This window comes from Myzus persicae, unplaced genomic scaffold (genome assembly GCF_001856785.1).
Source record: "Myzus persicae strain clone G006 unplaced genomic scaffold, MPER_G0061.0, whole genome shotgun sequence".
Classification (NCBI taxonomy): Eukaryota; Metazoa; Arthropoda; class Insecta; order Hemiptera; family Aphididae; genus Myzus; species Myzus persicae.
In genome coordinates this window covers 471,060-494,012 of record NW_019103025.1, presented here as the reverse complement: position 1 = coordinate 494,012, position 22,953 = coordinate 471,060, and the positions used below count along the sequence as shown (strand labels likewise).

At 28.3% G+C, this 22,953-nt stretch overlaps 2 protein-coding genes across 7 annotated transcripts; both read right to left on the bottom strand.

The window, feature by feature from the left end:
• Positions 1-1,009: 1,009 nt before the first annotated feature.
• Positions 1,010-7,221, bottom strand: LOC111033629 (peroxidase-like). Of its 4 annotated transcripts, none has more exons than XM_022314442.1 (13): positions 6,913-7,221; positions 6,676-6,805; positions 6,232-6,434; positions 5,975-6,148; positions 4,904-5,082; positions 4,552-4,750; positions 3,807-4,004; positions 3,314-3,461; positions 3,065-3,221; positions 2,788-2,961; positions 2,489-2,687; positions 1,517-1,619; positions 1,010-1,232 (listed from the first exon to the last, which is right to left on the bottom strand). In XM_022314442.1, the coding sequence occupies exons 1-13, from the start codon at positions 6,986-6,988 to the stop codon at positions 1,169-1,171; spliced, it is 2,004 nt and encodes a 667-aa protein (XP_022170134.1). In that variant the 5' UTR covers positions 6,989-7,221; the 3' UTR covers positions 1,010-1,168. The 4 variants fall into 4 exon arrangements, with proteins under 4 accessions (XP_022170134.1, XP_022170133.1, XP_022170135.1 ...); XM_022314441.1 differs by having other exon boundaries at positions 6,895-7,220; XM_022314443.1 differs by having other exon boundaries at positions 6,877-6,987.
• A 5,281-nt stretch (positions 7,222-12,502) lies between these two features.
• On the bottom strand, positions 12,503-19,231 carry LOC111033586 (zinc finger protein 2 homolog). Of its 3 annotated transcripts, none has more exons than XM_022314391.1 (4): positions 19,214-19,231; positions 16,442-16,585; positions 15,683-15,778; positions 12,503-14,065 (listed from the first exon to the last, which is right to left on the bottom strand). In XM_022314391.1, the coding sequence occupies exon 4, from the start codon at positions 13,805-13,807 to the stop codon at positions 12,830-12,832; it is 978 nt and encodes a 325-aa protein (XP_022170083.1). In that variant the 5' UTR covers positions 13,808-14,065; positions 15,683-15,778; positions 16,442-16,585; positions 19,214-19,231; the 3' UTR covers positions 12,503-12,829. The 3 variants fall into 3 exon arrangements, with proteins under 3 accessions (XP_022170083.1, XP_022170082.1, XP_022170081.1); XM_022314390.1 differs by lacking the exon at positions 19,214-19,231 and adding an exon at positions 16,727-16,847; XM_022314389.1 differs by lacking the exon at positions 19,214-19,231 and adding an exon at positions 16,672-16,841.
• Between the last annotated feature and the right edge of the window lie 3,722 nt (positions 19,232-22,953).

Here is a 22,953-nt window from a genome sequence, read left to right as displayed (position 1 = left end):
CCCAACCGTTCTCAATTGATGAATTGTTATGCATTTTTGGGGCTCCATTTTTATGATGCAACATATTATTATTGCACATATTACTCCCATAATAATTTTGAAAACATATTTGAATTATTGAACGATTTGTTTGATTTAAGGAGATAATATTATAACGTATTTACTATTTAGAATGGCTGGATGGCATCGATGGGCCGGGCTCGATATAATAACTGACCATCTTACATGTGTTAATGTGTCTCACAACGACGATGGTGAACAAGAGCTAATACCAAGGCCACAAAAATGTATTTACTTCGATGGAAATCAGATTCAATTATAAGTGATGCGTTTAATCTTCCATGAGAACTCATAGAAGTTTTTTTTGGGACCGTGGAGGAAAGTAAACTTATTTTTAAGCCAATTGTAGCACAGTAAAACAGAATTATTCAACTTTTAATACCTACTAACTTATAGCATTGAAAGTGGGGAGGTAAGACCTAGTTGAAAAGAGATACGAAGACATCTTAATTGTGACCGAAAAACAAACGTAGGTACCTATAACAAGGTGTTTAATATAAGAGTACCTATATCGACTGAAAACAATATAATATTGCTCGTTTATACTTTCAACTAATTATTTAAGAATTATTTTTATCTGCTTATTAAATACGAAAAATTATATAAACTGTTGAAAATAATATTCATGATGTTATAATATGCAAAATGGCAAATCATCGAATAAATTGGTATGTTAGAACACCATATTAGTCAAAACATAAATTGTCAATTTTATTTTTGAATAATATTTTTAGTTTTTATAAAATTGGCTTACTAGCTTTTGTAAATGTCGTTGATACATTGTTTCAAATTTTAACGATGGGCAAGATATTTTTTTTTTTATTATTATTTTAGTTATTTCAACTGACTTGTTATATTTAACAACGAGTACCCATACAAATTAGATGTATTCATAACGCATTAAGATCTATTAAAATATTTTCCCTTAATAGTCAACAACAGGGGTAAGTATTTTTTTAATAATTTATTTGGACAAAAATCTGAATAAATTACATACATTTTCCAATTAAAAGTTACAAAGTTGACCTTTCCTGACTCGAAAGGAGTATAATATTTAGAAAGTATATATCGTACATGCATGTAGTCCAAACATTGCGGGGTTCTAATTTTAATCTTCCTTCCAGGCAGACAAATCGAGTTTTGGTATAGAGTTGCAAGGTACCAATGGATTACTGAAAAATTATTAAACCGATATTATTTCAAATTAATTTTTCTTTTCACATATTTTTTTGTTTCTGTAAATTAATAATTGCCTTGACATGGTTCTCCAATAAGCACTTACTAGTTCAACATACAATTTATTACTTCACCGTTCATAAAATTTAAATTTAAAAATAACAATGTTTCTATTTATCCGTTCAATATTAATATAATATTAAATATAGTACCTACTACTTATACGAAAACAGTTTGACTAAAATTACAAAATAACTGTTGTGGAGTAGGAGGTACTCACCGACTGCTGGGTATTTCGAACGTATTGCGCTGTACAGAATAAATGTCTGATGTTAAACACACAAGGAGTGCTAATGACGTTTTTCTTATTTCATTGAGTTGTTCTGTTCAACAGATAATATATTATTATAAAACAATAGGTACTTATGGTTACTATAAAAATGGTCAGTGAATATAGCGAGCACCTAGCATATAATATTGAATCATATCTAGGAAACGAACTTAATAGCAATAAAAAAATCATTACATGTACTTATTTTTATTAATATATGTAACAAAATTTCGAGACGACTTGATCGCAAAATGTTTTTGTACTCACTGATGAAAGTTTTAAATTGATTGATGTAATGGGACATACTTCGCATATAGGCCACATAAAGTGGAGTGATTTCAACGCCAGTGATTCTGGGTGATTTAGTTCTGTTTTAGTCCATGATTTTTCATACTATGCAAATTGATCTTTAAATAAATAACCTATGTGCCCTTGTGCTGTTTCTAATTTATTGTGTGCTTCTTCAAGCTTCAACAATGCATAAGCTTTCTGATAAAGGCATTTTATTTCAGGTTTTCAGTTGTTTTATAGTATGTATTAAAAAAACTAAAATTCGCAGCAATGCAAGTTAAATTATTTTTTAAACGAACATTTTCCATTAAATTCTTTGCTTTATTTATTATAGCGGTGGTAGTTTCTAGATTTGAAATAATTGTTTTAACTTTTTCTAAATGTTCATAACAATATTGAGTAACTTCTAACCACGTACCTCATCTCGTTAAAATATCTAGGCTCTGCAGGGTTTAATTCTTTTAAGTACCTAGATACCTTATTATTTAATTAACTTTAAACTGATTTTAAAAAACGACACAAATTTTCATTACAATAAAAGTATGTATTTACAATAACATCCGTTCCCTAACTGTGCAATAATTGTTTAAACGTATTGTCGTATTATAATATGATAGTAGTATAGGTTACCTAATTTAAAAGAACCAATCTGGTTCCCGAATTCGTAATAATATCGATCGCCATACTTGAATCTGAAAAACATCTCTCCGACAACACATTGGAACGTATGACCCAACAGAGATCCGGGTTTTGATTTTTCCAAGAGACCTGCCACGTAATAGTCGATATCGTCCACGTGTTCGTACATTTTCGATAAGGCCTCGATATGCTTCGTTAGGTAGGTTTTTCAATAAATAATAATTAATACATTAACCATCATGGGTTAGGTCATATTTGTAAATGGTATGCAAAATATCTGTAGTTTTTACTTTTTTATCCATTTGATCAATCAAGCTGTCAAAATTCTTTGCCTCTTTCAATCCGCAGAGTTTCCTAAATTTATTATAAGGCGGCTCTCCGTAATCTCTACCGCGGGCCATGTCTATGCTGACCAAGTCAACTCTTCGGTGTCTTTCCGGAAATCTGATTGCGAACTCACTTATCTAAACAAAATATGTAATAAAAAGTTAGCATGGTAGGAAATTAAAGCAGCTATTTCATGTTATAAAGTTTTGTGTTTGAATTCTAAATATTGTATATAGGTACCTCTTCTGTAAAATATTGATCTATTTCTTGTACATGTTGCTTAAGTAATCCTCTAGTGAAGCTATCATAATTACCTTGTCTTTGTATTATGTCGGGTTTAAAAAAGAAATCTTTTAACCGTATTCTCGATGTTATATTTCGGGCTTCACTCACCATTCTGTAATAAAATTCAAATTATGGAATATGATTACGATGGACTAGGAAAAACTACAAAATTGCTGTCTGTGCAGTTATGTTTTATATACCTACTCAATAAATCCACGAATGGAGCTATGCACTGATCTGTATGCAGCAGCTGTAAAACTAGTTGTTGTGGTCGGATTTAAATATTGATCGTAACTATCGTCAAATCCATCAGTCATCGGTAGTAAATAGTTTTCTCTGGCAAAATCTCTTCCTGCAGCAATCAATAATAGTATTAAATATATAAATTGTAAATTTTTAAAATAACTTTTTATGGCACATCCCAGCTTGCCTATGTTGTAAAGCAACACTATTATCTTTTAAATGGACTGCTAATGAACTTTTCAAATAATTTTAATATTGATATTTTTTTTGGTTTTTTAATGCATACCTTAGTAATCACTTAAATGTAAATTGAACCTCACACAACATAATGTACTGCAGTATACAAGTACTCTAATATAATAAGCAAGAATAAAATACGATTTTGTACTTAGAATAGTAATACCTTGAATCTCACTTGCGCAAAATTATTAAATTTTCTGATTACGTAACCAACCTAAAAGTATTGGAACAAATTCATTGTATGTAATATGTTGGTGCATTGCTATGAGTATTCTCCTGGCTTCTTGGTATATTCGCTCATCATCCCAATTTGGATTCAAGTAAATAAGCTCATCGCATAAATAGTTATGTAATCTCAATAATGAAGTTATAACAACTGCCATTTGTGGAGCTCCGTTAATTGTTGGGTCAACTGATAAACACAAATACACAATAATATATTATGATATTTTACTTGCAAAATCATAGATAATGTTAATTATTATTATTTTTTTTTTTTTATTGAACAAAAAGAAACATCGGCTACGAGGCCATTAGTTATAGTAGTACATTATTATTTTTTTTTTTTTTAATTTTTAATATTTTACATTTTGTATAAAAATTCTTAGATTAGGTTGTACAGTTTGGTTTCCTTTAAGAAGTTGACTATGTTAATATTTGTTTGGAGGTCTGGTTGTAGAGCTTCACTAAGTTGATATGGAATGGATTGTTTGGATCTTGAGTCTGCGTACTTGGAACAATCAATAATTATATGTTTGACAGTGAACTCCACACCGCATGCTTCGCAGATGGGAATTAATTATTATTAAACATGGCTTAAACGAAAGAATGTTTTAAAACATGTGATTTGTAATAGATCCTAACTGACCTAAGAATTTTTTTTGAAATTACTTTAAATCATATCTAATAATTAGTACCTATTGTAATTGTTTATAATAATATAATATTATTATAATTACCTGAAAGGTAGCACACTGTGTTATCTTTAGTTACGTTGCAGAGTTCCGTTGCTTTTTTTACATTGGGTAAGAACGATTTTCCATTAGGTCCCAACTGCCGTCTGAGCTTTCCATATTTTAATGTTCTTATAGAACGCGATGTTTCATAGTCAGTTCCGTATAATACCGATGCGTCGAGAAAACTGGAGACTCCGAATATCTAAAATAAAAGTGAAAACAAAAAAAATCCATCAATGATTGCAAATTTTTTTTTTGTCTTTTAATTTCGTTATTATTAAGTAGATAACTGATGAAAATGAGTCTCATATATTCTAATCAAATGTACCTATACACGTGAAGATTAAAAACTTACTTGTCTGACTGGTTTCATGTTACAACCCTTATCCGATGTGTCAAGTGATCTGGGAACTGATAAGCATCGGTATTTAGATTCTGGTTCATCGTGTGGGATTCTAATCTGAAGGCATTCTTTTGGTAGAATTTCCAATGTTGAACCATCATCATTACAACACTTCACTGGGCCATAAGATCCTTTTATATATTTATATCGTTTAGATTTTTCAAATATGAAATAAGTTTGAAATAATTTTATTGATTACAAATAATCTACAATTTTGATTTTTAACTGATATATTCTACCGTTCAAGTATAAAAAACATAATTTCACGGATAAATTTAAATACTTAGACTAATAAAAATAATACTTTGTATACTTTTAATAATTTTTTTTTTTTAAATCACACATAATGTGGGTAGATACTAGATAATATTGATCATTACCGGTTTTAATTAATTTCATACTTTATTAAAACTTACAAAATAGTGAATACCGTGTCAATTGCAAAAGATAAACACGTATTATTATTTATTAATTAGGTGCTTACCTAATGTTTATATTATTAGGTCTAGATTTTAAATTTGTTAGTAAACTGAATTTTGGCATACAAATCTTACTATGAAGTTTTCTATTTTCCTTATTGTACATACAATTTAAATCTGATAGAAATTATATTTTAGTATGACCGTATTTTTAATTTTTAAATGGTACCTGATAACTTATAAAGGCAACAAGAAATTAGTGAAGTTTGTGCAAAATCGGGGAGTTGATTTTTACTCTCTTTATTTTAATTTAATACACTATAATACAGTAGTTTTCACTTTAATTACATATTTTATCACACAGTGTAAAATATAACTTATACATTTAAATATTATAACATAATATTTTTTAAGTTGTAATAATAACTTAGCATTAAGCAATCAATGTTTTAAAAATATCCATTATGTTTTGAGTCACAGCAGTGTTATGACCATCGCCATTTTGAGCAATTATTATTTCAAATAGATGTAGACAAAACATTTTTCATAAATTGTTTAACATTCTGCATGATAAAAAATATTGGTTTTTTTTAGAAATGCTCACCTGTTTCTTTGTCTAATGTGCGTGCAGTATCATGGTTAATGATTTGAGCATATTGCATGACAAATAAACTATGTTTTGCCGAAGATTTGTCAATATCTTTAAATATGGTTTTACGTATTTTTCGGACTTCTGGTAATTCGCTACCAGATACCGACTTTCTTAGATGGGAATAACCTGTGATCAAATAATTTCGTTATAATAATAATATAAAAACAATTAAATATAAAATATAAAATATTATTCAATAAAATATATACCATCTGAATAATTAGCCTGAATAATTCGTGTGTTTGCCGTGTTAGTTTGTCCCCAAGTTGGGTAAAGTATATTATTACAACTACCATCCATGGTTCTGTACTTGTTAAAAAAATCACAGTGCGGCCTAAGAAAACATTGATCAGCGAGACTGATTTCTTGTGGCTGCAGAAATCCAGTGGACTTTGACTGATCCATTAAAGACCTATAATAATAATTATATCAGTTTATAAACTAATAAATTACATAATACCTATACAATTTGTAACATAAAGATACGACAAATATCATAGATATCAGATATGTCATATCTTTCTGTTACACCATCATGTATATTATGATATCTAATGATATAAATTATAATAAAACAGGCAATACAACATATTATATTTTTTAAATAGGGTAGGTATAGGTATAGTTATTATTTTATTTATATTTTGATTTACGGTATCTTAGAAGGATATGAACCTAATAATGGCTCATCGCTCATTGTAAAATCTCGTGTCTCTTCGCCTTGGATATTGTTGATTTTTACTATGTAATTTTTGGCACGTTTTCTTGGCGTACCGTAAGTATCTGTAGCATTAAGAAACTAATATTATTACAAAATTATAACCAATATATTATCGACATAGAAAAAATTGTACATTAAATTGTTTATTTACATGCGCTGGGTTCGTTACTTTCATTTTGAAAATTGTCACAGTCACACAATAATAAGCTGACAAGCAGGACTAATAAAATTGTAACTCTCTCCATTGTTGAACTCCAATAAATAACGCGACGACAGTGTCGGATATAGGCTTTATACGTTTAGATTTCCATAATCCTATTTAGCTATGTATCAGTTTGACTTTTGTGTAATAATATGTTTATATAATTTACTATCATATAAAAATTATCAAGTCGCAATAAAATAAAATTTAAATGTTAGTAAACAACACAATTTTTTATTACAGTTTAATTTAAATCCAAACTACTGTCGCTGTGGTCTTCATTTCTAATTACATTGAACATATAAGAGCACAACTATTATGATTGACGAAACTAGTTTATTGGTAGGTAATTAATGTTAATATTATTTTCGAGGTTGTCTGGGTTTTCTTTTTATTTACGATGTCAAAATTCACATATGCAAGTTTAAGATAAGTGAGGTGGGTTCCTGCACCTATATTATATGCTATCGGCAGGGTGACCGAAAAACTCAATTAACATTCACGTTTATATTTTGTCCTTCAGTATAAGTATACTTGCTGAAGTCCACCCATAGTAATTTTGTTTGTTTTTAAATTAGATATTTATTTTAACTTTGAAAATACCTGTATTGTTATTGTTATTCATACCTACTATGTATGTTAAATGTTTTATGTCGATATTATTTGATTGTATTTATGTTACCTACTTACCTTATAATATATTAATATACAATCCAGTTGGTAGCTTATGGTATAATAGGTAGATATCATTTAGAATACTAGAATTAAATCTTTGACTTTAAGATAATACACAACAATTTCAAAATAATAAAATTAACTAAATTTCTTATTACATGCGTTTGGTTAGTTAAATTAGTTAGTTAGAAATTACAAGTTGTCAAAATTAATGAGTCTCTCCGAGTAGGTACTGAGTAAGACTATCCGACTTATCACATGAGACAATTCATGTTAATGCCGGTCAACTAATTGATATTAGGAAAACAAAAATTGTGTGTCTAACACCAAATTAAAATCGGTCCAAATATTTTAAATATTTTAATGTGTTTAAAAAATCATAATTCGATTAAATTATACTTGGTAATGGAATTTTCCATGTTTCTACCTCTAATATTTTTTGAATACTGACAAATTACAAAAATTGTTTGAGGACAAATCGATATTTTACGTCCGATAATCCGATGTTGTAATAATTGTTAATCCAAATACTCAATAAAAAAGACTATGTGGATTCACACTTACCTAACTTTCTATGAATTTCACTAATTTTTCAATCAAAAATGTACTGCTATCATATATCATTAAACAAATATTAAATAATACAATACAAATACAAAATAGTTTTAAAATTATGTCATTTCAATAAAATATGCTAACTCAAAAATGTAATGAATATTTCAAGTCCCAATCTATGGTTATTCATTTTGAATTAGGTACTACAAAAACCAAAATCAATTTTGTAAAAAACTGGTTTAGCGGAAATATTCCAATTTTTAAATGTCAAATGTTTTGATATATTGTTTCAATCTATCTGTGTTTTCATAACATTTTCAAAGGTATTATTTTTGTTGATATCGACCACTGTTTTTACAAGTCACGTCAGTTCTGTTGAAATACGTTTTATATTTTTATAGAAATAATTATTAGTTTATACTACATTCGTTCATGCATTAATTGTTTCTATGCTCGCTTTCGACGCGTTAGAAAATAATTAGGATAGTACTCGTAAATTAGTGGCATTCCGAGTGACTTAAATCGCAAATTAATTCGTGAATTACTTATAGGCACACGTTTAGTTGTTGCTTATCGTCCTTCTCCTAGGGTAAATTGATAATGATAATACATTTACATTAATTATGAAGATCGTGGACTGAACGCATGAAGGCCCCCAGGCCCCAAGTCTGGTCACTTGTTGCTTATATTAAAGTTAAATAATATTGTATAATATACTCGTATACTAAGAAACTTTGATTAAATAAGAAGGCACAGGTTTTGGACGGGAACATAATTATTTTGTATTGCTAGTTAAAATAAATATGTAGCCATAAACACACATAATATAAAATATTAAACATTCACAAATTTAGATTAACTACTGTAATAATAATTTTACTCATTATGAAATTCAAGCTTTTTAAATATTGCAATAATTTCTATTTACAGTATGATATTATATTCGTATATTATGACGTTTTTTATTTCGAAACTAAAAATTTAATGGTAAATTTTTATTTGTCTGTTACTGTCTTACAAATATTATAATAATTAACTGTTTATGAGTTTTGTGATGATAATGCAATTGATAAGTGTTTTTTCCTCGTTTGTTGAGTATAAATAGGAATTTGTTCAGTTCTTTGTTCATTTAATATTAAAAGGAACTAGTTCAATTCTCTCAATTCTCCGTTAATTTAGTATAAAAATTAACTCGTTTAACTCCTCGTTCCTATAAAAAAGTATCTGGTTCCTCATCTTAGCTTATATAAATACTTTCTACAATTATTTTATTATAAATCCTAAATATTTTAATTATTACCTAGTACAATTAATCAGTACAGAACATTGTATAAAATATTTCTCAAATAGTAAACATATATTAAACTATACATTTACTAATCAGAACATCGTCATAATACGTGAATAAAAAATTGGTAATCTCGTTCAAAATTAGTATAATTCCTAAATATATGTTTTCACAGATGAAGTACTTTGAATTATAAATCATAACATTCAGAAATATGTAAATAAAAGTTCTAATCACAAACCATGGGAGATGGGACAAATTTAAGATGATTCAAATAATTATGTTATATATTATTATTATATAATACGTACAGTGTTTACCTAGTAGGTATAATATAATAGGTAATACTAATATAAAACTAGGTAATTTTTACCTACTTAACGTCAGTTGATTTTTAAAGCCATACTGTATAAGTTCTAGTGTGGAGTAATTAGTGGGTCAAGTAAAATACATTTGACAAAATATATGACATTTAAAAAAATAAAAAATAAATAACTTCATGACTTAAATAAATGTTTTTACAATCAATATTATTCATAGGTATACAGGAGATTTACAAATTGGCTATTTTTTAATTTTTTGATATAAATTAATGACAGATTTCAAAATGTTTAACTCCAGGGTTCAATAATAAAAATAAATAATGTTATATTATACATGTAACGCGTGTGTCAAAGTAGTATAAAAAATTTTTTTAAATATTGATTAAAACTGAAGTTCTTACATTTGTCAGGTCTTCATGTATCACTATTTATTTCTTAGAATTAGTACAAATGAACTACGTATGAAAATCCTTGTATAAATTTTCTAAGACTTACCTAGCTAGATAGCTATAAAAATTGAAAATGTCCATGCATAAATAAACAATTAATGTACAATTAAAACCAAACAATTAAACATTTTAAGATATTTATTTAAAACGTTTTAATCGTGTCAAAGAAAAGATCAATTAAAAATATTTAAAAATCATTCTTCTCGTTTCGTTCTCTGGTATGATAAAATATTAAAATGTTTTGACATTTAAGATTATTTTTTGAAAATGATATCAACACTGATAATATTTAGAAATTATTACATGGAATATTTACTACACCATCCTTCGGGATAAATTACTAGATATTCAATATTTTTGAAAATATATTGAATGAATGGAATCCTTTTACAAATGCAATAATTACTGGTCTTCACATAATATTGTTTTGAATTGCAAATCGTAAAAATATTGTAAGAAATCTATCGACATAGGTAAGTTATAAATATAAACAAAGACCACGGAACAATTGAATACGGTTCACCATGATATTATATATTATACACCAAGCATTGCCGTTTTCAACCAAAAGGCAAAAACGTACTCTACCATAAAATGTCTTTAGGTCCATTGCAAAAAAAATGTCCAGATTCCTATACCTGGCACCAACATTGAAATTCATACGAACTAGGTAGTAACACTAGTAACTACCATGTCTACCCTTACATTCTTTAAGTATTACTAGGTTATTCCTCTAGTTGCTATTTGTGTGATTTCCATGCGAATTACACATCACGTAAATATTTGAAGTATTATATATATATCTTAGTATAAACTCTATAGGTACTTTAAATGTATAATGGAAATATTAAAATAATATATTAATTGTAGAGAACCATGAGTTGAAGTTGAGCCCATATAAGCGCAGTGTGATGAATTTATAGTGAGGGGGGGGGGGGGCTTTAGCCTTTTTTTTGCCTTGGGGTGCCGACGACGCCGCCGGAACATCTTACGAATTCCGAAAAATAATGATAATTAGATACAAAATAAGAAACATTTTATGCAACTTAAATTTTTAATTATTTTCTATAATATTATGTATAAAATAAAGTTTATTGGTACTACTAACCTAGACGTGGACCAAACATGAGCACGATAATAATAACTGTAAATTAAAATTTGTTATAGGAAGACGGCGAGCGTAACAATAAAGTAAGTAGTCAGTGTTGAGCGCATAATATGCGTAGTTATAGTACACGTAACTACGTAAGATCACACACTTTGGAAAGTTATAGCTTCCAAAATAAAAGTTTCCACAATAAAAATCAAACAGTTTCGCGTTGAAAAAATGTTAGGTTAGGTTAGTTGGTGTAGTACATTTTAGCCCTATTATTTAATGAGAACGATTATTATTGTAAAAATAATAATAATTTTTTTTTTTAATAATTTTATATTATATCAATTATTTATTGTGTGACTTTTTTCACGGACTGAGTTTACATAATCTCAATTTAACCTGATTTTTTCCATCAGCAGAGTTCACATAAATCCAATTATACCTGTTTTTTTTCCTGGTGGAATTTATATACGCCAGATATCATAACTTGTGGCATAACATAATACGAGGGTTTGAATAAAGTGCATACTTGGGGTGTGAAAGAACACATGAAACAAGCCACAAGGCATGCACCTTAGAAGCGTTCACAGGGACCTATCGATTCTGCCAGTCAGGTACTCTAAAAACAACCAACCAATTTTTACCTCATTACCTCAACATGTTGCTGTCAACCCATTTCATCTTAACTTTATTTAAGAATATATTTTCATTTGACTTAGTTAAAAAACTTATGTTCTTAGAAATAATAACTCAAATATTATAATTAAGTATTAACATAAAAAATAAAAATAGACAAATTATAAACAAAATGTACATGCTTATAAAACAGATGATATTCTCAAATCATACAATAATAATAATAATTATTATAAATAATAATATATTAAAAAAATAATACAACAATTATTGATCATTTAAATATTAAAATAAAATAAAAATGTAACGATAACATCAATAATAAATATAATATAAATACAATAAGCTACCCATAATACAAACAAAATAATACTAATTAAATTTGAATTTTATTTTGTTACAGGTGTATCATATAATATTTATTATATAATCAATATAATCATGTACCCAAGTAAAATCAATAATTTTTGTCCGGGAAGATTATGGTTATATTATAGAACCCTGTTTCGGTTGCAGAATCGGTAGGTTGTTTCTTGACTAACAGAATATACCTTATTCTTGAATATAAAAATATCTGGAGGCATTAATGAAATCCTACATTCACAACATCAATGTTTAAAAATTCAGATTCAATGGATCCAGATAACATATTACGGGGAAAACAGTGCGATGGGGAATGGATAGCAGTACCAATAAGGAATCAATATTTTTAAATTTTGTAGTGTACTTATGTTATATATTGGTAATAAAGATTATTGCTATTTAAATTATATAATAATTTGTATAGTTAGCATATCATTTTTATGTATAGTGAATATGTTGCATTTTGAAAAACTTTTTATGCATCCATGTATGATTTTTTTTAATTTGTTGTTTCAGAAAACGCTAAATCACAGATAACATAATTATACGGCTTTACACTAGTATGTGTTCTTTTATGGGTTTTAAAAGTATGTGCTTGAGAAAAAGATTGATCACAGAAATCACATTTATAAGGTTTTTCTCCAGTATGTGTCCTTGTATGTCTTGTTAAATGATGTGCTTGAGAAAAGGCTTGATCACAGATATCACATTTATACGGTTTTACACCAGTATGTGTCCTTGTATGCCTTGTTAAATCTAATGGTGTACAAAACCTCTTATCACAGATATCACATTTATAAGGCTTTTCGCCGGTATGTGACATTGTATGGATTTTCAAAGTATGTGCTTGTGAAAAAGCTTGATGACAGACATCACATTTATAAGGCTTTTCTCCGGTATGTGTCCTTGTGTGCCTTGTTAACTGATGTGAAAGAGAAAAGGCTTGATCACAGATATTACATTTATAAGGCTTTACACCGGTATGTGTCCTTATATGCCCTGTTAAATGATGTGCTCGAGCAAAGACTTGATCACAGATATCACATTTATATGGCTTTTCACCTGTATGTGTCCTGGTATGCATTGTTAGATCTAATGATGTACAAAACCTCTTATCACAGATATCACATTTATAAGGTTTGTCTCCTGTATGTTTCATTATATGGATTTTCAAAGTATATGCTTGAGAAAAAGCTTGATCACATATATCACATTTATACGGTTTTTCTCCGGTATGTGTTCTTTTATGCTTTGTTAAATCTGATGATGTAGAACACCCTTTATCACAGATATCACATTTATAAGGCTTTTCTCCTGTATGTTTCATTATATGGATTTTCAAAGTACATGCTTGAGAAAAAGCTTGATCACATAAATCACATTTAAATGGCTTTTTTCCTGTATGAATCCTTCTATGATTTGTTAAATGTTGTTCTTTAGAAAAGGATTTACCACAGATATCACATGTATACGGCATTTCAACAATATGTGTTTTTTTATGATTTTTTAAAGTACATGGTTGAGAAAAACCTTGATGCACAGTGAAATTAGAATGCTGTAGACATTTTATCACACATATCAGTCAATGAATTTTCTGATTTTTCTTCAAGCAGTTAGATGTCTCGTCTGAAGAGCTGCTTTTGTTTAAGTGTTGATTTAAATTCATAACAGTCAATAAAATCCACTTCAATTTTTATTTCTGTAACAATTGTTTCCCTTTTATTCAGTTTTAGTTCTGAAACAATAAAATTAGGTATTTTAATAAATATTCACAAAATCAAATAAAAGAAAATAAATAGAACTACATATCATGTAGATTTTAATGACTTGTTAATTTTTTTTCTTGATTGATAATGAAAAACTGATTGTTCGGTTTTTATGCAAAGTTGAAAATTGAATATAAAGTTGCTTCTAAGTGGATATTAGTAAAACTTAAATTTAAAATTATTTTGAATTAGAAATTCATAGAAATTGTATTTTTATATCTAATATTAAAAAATGTAACACTACTATATTCTTCATCAGTTTGTTTAAATTTAACAAGGAGATAAGTTTATAGGAAAGTTATTTTTCATGGAAAGTTTTTATTATTACTTAACATTAAAGCCTGTTTGGGTAATTTTACAGATTTTCTTGTTTTGGTGTATTTAAAAATCGATTAATTATACTTAAAACTTTCATCAAATATTTGTGTTAGCTTTTTTTATAATCCATAAGATTTACATCAAAATATTTTGACTCTTTTTGAGCAATTTAAAGGCAAACGCAATATTATTTAGATAAAATCGAAAAAATTTGAAAATTCTGAAGTTAAAAATGTATTCAATGTTCAATTTGTATAGCCAATAATTGAAAATTTAAAAACATGGTTTCTCATAAATATATCATATCAAGGCCAAAAAATCAATAAAATCCAAAATCACAGGTTTTTTTTAAAAAGATACTTAAAGTTCAAATTTGGACAAAATTGATTATTTAATCAATGAATATATCAGTTATTTTGTTGTTATTAAAATAAAAATAAATTTTGGGATTTCCTTGAAACTATTAAAGTATATTATATTATTATCATAATACATACATAAAAATACAAAATTACATTTCAAATGCATACTTTTAAGAAAAAATTAATCCAACAAACTACTTTAGGAAGAAGAAAATAAATAACTTTAATAGAAACAACATCATATAACTTAGTAATATAGGCTGATGAACTGTCAACACTCAGATTTATTTTTTTAATAGGTACAATGATTTTATATCATTGAATTCAAATTTAACATACCCATAAAAGTGACTCACATGACATTTTATGTACAGTAGAGCAGAATTCACTTGCAAAACTTTTTTATCTACTAATTTTTATAAAATATTTCTTCATAGATTAAACATTTTATACCACAAGCTTAAAAAAACATTTTATCATCAAATTTAATATTACACTATGAAATTTAATTCATACCCTATTTTAAATAACTGACTATCATAGTTATTGCCTGTTTCTTTAATAATTTCCTCATTAATAATTCCATTAAATACTTAATCATCAATAATTTCATGTTTAATATTTGTATTCAATTTCTTAATCACCACTTATCACATTAAGTGGGAATGGCAAAACTCTAGACTTGTGTAATATATTATTATACCAAACAGAAATTGCAAGGAATTTGTTTTTTTTTTTCATGAAATACTAATAGGTTACTAATGTAAGGTATAAATTAGATACAATGCACAGATTTAATAATTTATAAATTATCAAAACAACAAATTGTATAAAATAAAATTCTTTCAAAATGTAGTTTAAAATTACATTTTGCAAAGCCACCTTAATTATAATGTATTTGCTCACTTGGAATTCAAAGCTCAATCGTCAGTAGTAATAAGTTGTTCTTCGTGGTTCCATATTGAATTATGTACTCGTTATTGATTGTTTTTCAATTATTTACTGTAAACACAAACCATTATAACTAAGTATGTGCTTTCTATGTAAAACCTTTCATTTGGTGATAAGAAGGGTTTTTAGGGTGTGCATTTGCACATATTTATTTGTAAAACTTTTACAGGTTATGAATAATATTTTTAAATTACAACAAAATAATTAAAATTGTTAATCTTGGTTTTAATATGTAATTTCGTCCAAATTTGAACTCAAATTATCTATAAAAATTAAATGTGTTTATATATTTTTTGGATTTTTTGGTTGCAGAATGAACTATTAATGAGAATGCTCATTTTTAATTTTCAATTCTCAGCTATAAAAATTAAACATTTTATCATTTTTTTGACCCAATATTATTGACACTTTAAGAGTAAAAACTAAAAAAATTCAAAATCTATAAATACCCAAAGTTAAAATATTTTGAAATTTCATAATGTGAACAAATAGAAAAAATAAACATTTGAGAAGAACTTCAAGTACCTACAGTAACTATTTTTGGAATAACAGCAATATAAGAAAATTGTTTTATGAAAATTTGTTAATTTACAGGTTAACATCTTATGTTTAACTTCAATCGGTAGTATGTAACTATGGTATTTGGTATTGTAAATTCCGTGTTTTATTAACAATAAAATTATTACTTATATCGTCTGTCGAAAATGAACTTACTTTTATATTATCGTCGGTGGTTGATCGGCGAACTATGTACTTGAGGGTCGCGACTGGTATTTCTTCGTTCGGGGCCACCGTAGTATTTCGGTATAGAACTCAAGTTGTGGACATAAACAAAATAGTTAGATATGTGCACTACATCTGTAATAATAGGGAACGGAAAAATAAATTGTAAGAATAACGACGACGGCCCTCAGGCGATTAAGGTTAAAAAGTAAAAACTAAACCTAGGTTCGCGCCGTTCGCGGGCGAAAGCAATGTTATAGCAATATTATTATTTACATGAGTCGCCAAGTCTGAGGGCAATAGAAGCAAGCGAAACGATAACATAGATATTAGATAACATGAGAATGGACAGACGAGAGCTTGCTTCCCAGCAGCAGATTTTTGGCATCCTTATCACGCGCGCGGCACCCCTAGCGATTTGTTCCTCAATTTGACTTCCGTGATTATCGTAGTGATAAGTGATAACATATTAATGATAATTCCCGGTGTTAATATTTAAAATAAAGCGTGCATTTAAATAGGCACGACATTATAATAATATTTTAACTTAGTTTATAAAATGTACTACTGTCTACTGTTACAAATTTGATAATAATTCAATTACTATGTAGTTAAAATGTAGAATATATCAACAGACAACAGCCTAATTATTATAGTTAACAAATGATTGTATCAAGACATAAAGCACTTCTTTTTTAGGATTTAAATTTGTTACTGCTAATGTCAATAAATAAAATGCATATTTAGTTTAGTTAATACAATATGAACTCTGTATATTTAACAGTTTTGCAAGGACTTGATGCCATTACCTGGGGAATTATTAATTATTTTTATTTAGCATTAATGTTTGGGTCAAATGCTTAAGTCTACATCAGATGACTGAAAATAGGTTTTGACTTAGGTAATGGACTAGAAGCAGCTTATGATGTATGCTTAAATAACTTTATGTATATAAAATGTTGGTACTTGGTTGGCTTTAATCTTTTAACTTATAGGTTGTTTTTTACTATGAAGTGATGGACAATATGTGTGGTTTTTTTTTTTTTTTTTATTAAATAAAAGTGTATTTACAATCTATACATACAGTGTATAATAAGTAAATGTGGTGACTTAAAGAATATAACAATAAACAAAAATAACAATTAAAAGAGAAGGAAGGCTCCCAGCAGTGCCACCTGACAAGAAATTACGGTTTGAATTTTATTTTAATTCATTTTATCATAATTATTTTTATTTTTTTTTTTATTTTTTTTTTTTAATTAGGTATTGAGCAGATCTCTTGGCCATTGTCTTTTTAACCTTCTAGGAATAATAGAGGCAGAGGNGTAATAATTTTAAAATGCATGAATTGATCTAACTATGCTTCATGATATAATTATGCATAATAATGTGTATATTATACTGTTAAGAATACAAAAATAAGAATGTTTTACAATAGAATGCAATATCATAACATTTAAACAGTAGCACATTAAGACAATATTAGTACTTGAAAGTATAAGAAAGTGGTATGTATTTACTTTTCAAAATATATACTTGTCACAGATATTATATTTCAGAAAAGTTAAGAATAATAAAAATTAAAATTAAAAAACGTAAAAAATTATTAAAATAAATTAATTTCAACTATCTCAACATACAAACTAATGCATAAAGTACCCATTAACATGAGTGAACCGTAAGAATAAAAATTGTATTTAGACCAGGGGTCGGCAACTTGTGGACCGCGGAAGTCAAAACTCTGGACCCTGTCAACATGTATATTATTTCCTCTTATTATTCGTTCAATATGACAATATGTTGACTAAAACACTCACAATTGAAAGCGAAAATAGGAAGTTTATGAACGAGTGGACAGAACAATATTGTTTTGTATTGCCTGAAAGGGTTGGAGAAATTCCAATTTGTTTAATTTGAAATACAATTGTCGCTATTATTCAAAGTGGAAATTTAAAACGGCATTATTATTTACATACTGATATTTTTAAAATATAAAGATTTGAAAAAGATTTTTTCACTGAACCTCATTAATCATTATTTTAATCTTTAGGACTCCGATAAAAATTACTTGCCGACCCTTGATTTAGACGATTAATGGAGTCTATAATCAATGATAACAGCTGTCCAATAGCAAACGTTCATTGAGTTGGCCACTCTCTTTGTTATCTATGCTCACGATTTAAGATATACAGGTTGCTCTTCGGCCTATACCGAAATGATTAAAGTCTGAGGTTGAGAATGACTCAGTTGTGGAAAAATTTTTTGGTATACCCAAAGTGTCTTTAAATTTTTGGGAAAATCCACTAGGTATGAAATTAAATGAATATTTTCGTATTTGCCAAAAGCATTTCAAGGGAGAGAATATTATTAGGACATGGGTATCTAGTACTGAGTATATTTAGTAGAATATCTTTTGGAAGAATTTGGTTTATCGTATGTCTTAACTGCTAAGTTTAATCAGGACTCATAATTGTATTGGTTGTATTACAGCTTGATTTTTATAATAAAACAATAAAATCTATATAACCCACATCATAATATTAAAGTACTGTTAAACTTATACAGATTGAAAGCAGACTTCAATAAAATGTTTGGAAAATAATATAAAATTGTTAAATTAAATTGATAAAAAGAATTACAACATTTAAAATAGAAAATTTAAATTCAGCAGGCAGCCGGCTGCGACACGGTAATTTATTTTTCTCTCACAGAGAGCGCTTGCTATAATTTCCAGCACCATGAAGAACTCAACTTGGTACTCACCTTATCATATGCCGATGGATAATCTGTATATCTTAAATCGTGTCTATGCCACGGACTAAGATATACTGGACTGGTATCGGATGGTTGGGGGGTAGTAGATGAATATGGCCCTCTAATGTTTCAACACCGCCACTCCCCCATCATAATAGTCCACCGTAAGGTACAACTTGTGGTAAAGCGCTCCTAGTAACAAATAAAGTTACTAATATTGAATATTTAGATGTTTACTATTTTGAACAAATTTTGGTCACAAAAATTCACGGATATTATGAATATTAAATACAATACTATATTTGCCATGCAATGAGTATATTATTTTGATTTTTAATGTTTTCATAATTATTAATAATGTTATTAGTTATTTTGATCATTGCGTTCTTATAACACATGTACAGATGGCGCTTTTACCCATAGTTGTACCTTAAGGCGGCTTTAGAAACATTTGAGGGCCACTGATAAGGTAGTCTATACCAGTCCATTATATCTTAGTCCATGGCTTATGCTCTCTACCCATAGATATTAATAATAATCTTTAATATCTTTGTTTTCAACAGACTGTAGTTTCCATTTGACTTAGAAGACCGGTTTTCTGTATTTTTGATTTTCATTTTTCTTTCACACTTTAGATCACTTAGGTACACGATATATGTGCGAGTACATTGAAAATTGCTTATATAAAACTTCTTAAGAACATCCGGTATCAAAATATCTATTATAATGTCCAATGTCCATCCATGGTAAGGGAATTGCCCTCTACTGGGAAGCCTGATCAGTCGTGAGAAGGCCAGTGCGCCACCGCCAGAGCGCGGTCTTCCAGGCGGCTGTCACCGTAGTGGTTAAAGATAGTAATTCTGTGGCTAGCTCTAATTAGTTATTTCTGGAACCGATGAGCTAATATATATACAACCAAACTCACGGGGATTACTGTCGGGCGCTCGCGGTAGTCGGCGTATCAACCGCCGTATGGTGGACTCTGGCACAGCCAGATTACTGACGCGTATTAAATTACGTAATGTATAAACCCTGAACAAATACTAACTGCTCCACTGTGCATCATGTGGTCGTTCCATCGGCCGCGCACCGGAATGGTCTTAACGTTCGACTAAACTGCATAAAACCGCCTTGACACCAAACAAAATTTTTGTTGATTTTCAGAGCATTTTTTTATTTGCTTAGTTATTATAACTTATTGCCATATTATACACAATAAGGATTAACTTTGAGTTTATTCTTAATCATGTCATATTTTTTTCATGCTTGGAAGCACTGGTTAGGTCAGGTTACTCTACAATAAAAATCATTCTTGGTAGGTACCTAGGTGCATAACCTATTTACCAGATTCTACAATTGAAAGTCAAGCCGTAAGTAGTAATATCAAACGAAAAATTTCTGAAATCAATGTAAAAGAAATGCTCTATATTTCCATCCAAAATTATTACAAAAGCGTTTTGTTGTTCTGTTGGTTTGTCGTTTAAACGATACACAATTACTGATTAATGATATTTCACATTATATTTGCAGACATTAAATACATTATATACCTAATAAAATTATAGGAACAAATTGGGAAATACGGTAATACGATCTTCGTTCAAAATCGATTTTAATATACTATATCATTGAATACTATTTAATTCATCCACTACAGTGGCCTACTTAATTACGAGGTACACTTAACATATTATATTATTATACAGCTAAGCAAGTTCTAAGGGTATTTTCATTTAATATGAATTAATTAAAATTCTGATTTTTTTTTGGAATTAGTATTGTTTAGTATTTTATACACAAGGACTATATTTTTAATTATTTAAATTTGTATATTCTTTCCGAAACAAACTTATTTTCCATACAAGAACCATCTTATTTTTTATAAGCCGTGATGAAGATGGTTTTGTGGATAATGTTGATGCATCAAAATCAATATTCAAGTTACCTTTAAGTGTTTGAAACATGAGTCATTAATTTTACTATTGTTTGTAGATACATTATTATAGATATACCATCATATACCTTCAATACCCCCCCCCCCTGTTGGGAACTGTTTATCACAATACTGGCTACTAGTTCCTGTGTCGTTTAGTCACCGAAATAATAAATGTTATACATAGGTTGGGCCTCCGGCCCACACTTACTGTACCTACACGGCTACACAAACGATAATAGTTCTTAAAAATATCAAATTGAGTCCAGTATTTATTAGGTAGGTTAGGCACCTACCAACTCAGGTACCTACCTACTTATTCAGACATTTTTTTACAAGTTACAAAATATTGATACATTAATATTAATTATTATAATTTTCATATCACCATAGCTCCTATATCTTTTAATCCTATTATCGTTGATAGTTTGGAACACAAAGTTAAATAACTTGAAAAATACTTCTTCGAATTTCGATTTATTGATACATGGGACATTTAAAAAAATGTCATCTGGTTATCATTTCATATGAAAAACGGGGATTCTCTTTCGAATTAAAGAAGTTGGACTCTCATCCCAGTATAAAAACAATTAATACCTTCTTGAAAACTAAAATCATCACGAAAGACTTGATAAATTGTAGCTCAAAAACGTATCCTCACATTATGCTAAAACCACTGGGACGACATTCCAACCAGTAACAAACTAATGAACGTCAAAAAAACAGTTGCAAAATGGACATACCCTGAAAATGCACCTAGGAGAAAACAAATATCAACAGAGCTAGAATTGGCCACTCCAATATTACCCACTCCTATTTAATCACTAAGGAACCTAGACCAATGTGCAACACCCCCCTTACAATGGAACACATAATCATCAACTGTCCCAAATTCACATCTGCGCGTCACCTCCTCAAAAATGATACATCACTCGAAGAAGCCCTCAATCAAACCAACATCGCCAATATTTTCAATTTTTTTAAACTAATTGGCTTAGATGATAAATTATAATACTCCTTTATATAAAATTATAACATATGCTTTAGTTTATATTTTAAGCAGTGGGTTTCGCTTAATGTGATCACTTTGGCGCAGGTCATTTTGATTCCATTAACCAGTTGATTCTATAGAACATGTACAAAATTTTTTTATGATTCTATCTTTTTATACAATTGCATATTTATTTATAATTACATATTTAGTGTAACATACATAATAAATGACACAAGTACACGACGCACAAAGATAATTGAATAATATAATAATGTACAACGATATACTGTCATACTAATAAGTTAAAAAATAAAATGGGTCTTATAAATTAATCAGTTTGAAATACCATAAAAATGTTAATATTGTTCATAAAAGTGATTCAATTATCCGATACTTAGTGATTCTAAATTCTAATAAAAGGTCAATTTAACAAAATATAGTAGTAACATACAATTTGGTTTGGGATTTTCATTTTTGATTCTAATAAACGGTTGATTCTATAAACCAGTGATCACATAAAGCGGAACTCACTGTATTTTTTTTCTCTTTTCTAATATTGTATAAATACTTTTAGTTTGTAAATAACACTAGGCTAATAATCTGTGTAATTGAAGCCTTTAATCAAATAAAAAAAAAAAACAATTAAATATTTGAAAAAGGGATTTTTATTTGGGCGTTTTTCCTATATACTACCTATAGGTATACCATAATATTGTAAGTATAATAATATAAATTAAACACCCAATTATAAAAACAATAAACGTTGTCGTATCTTAATTATTAGAGTAAAACATTAAACAAAAAAGATGAGTATCACGTTTG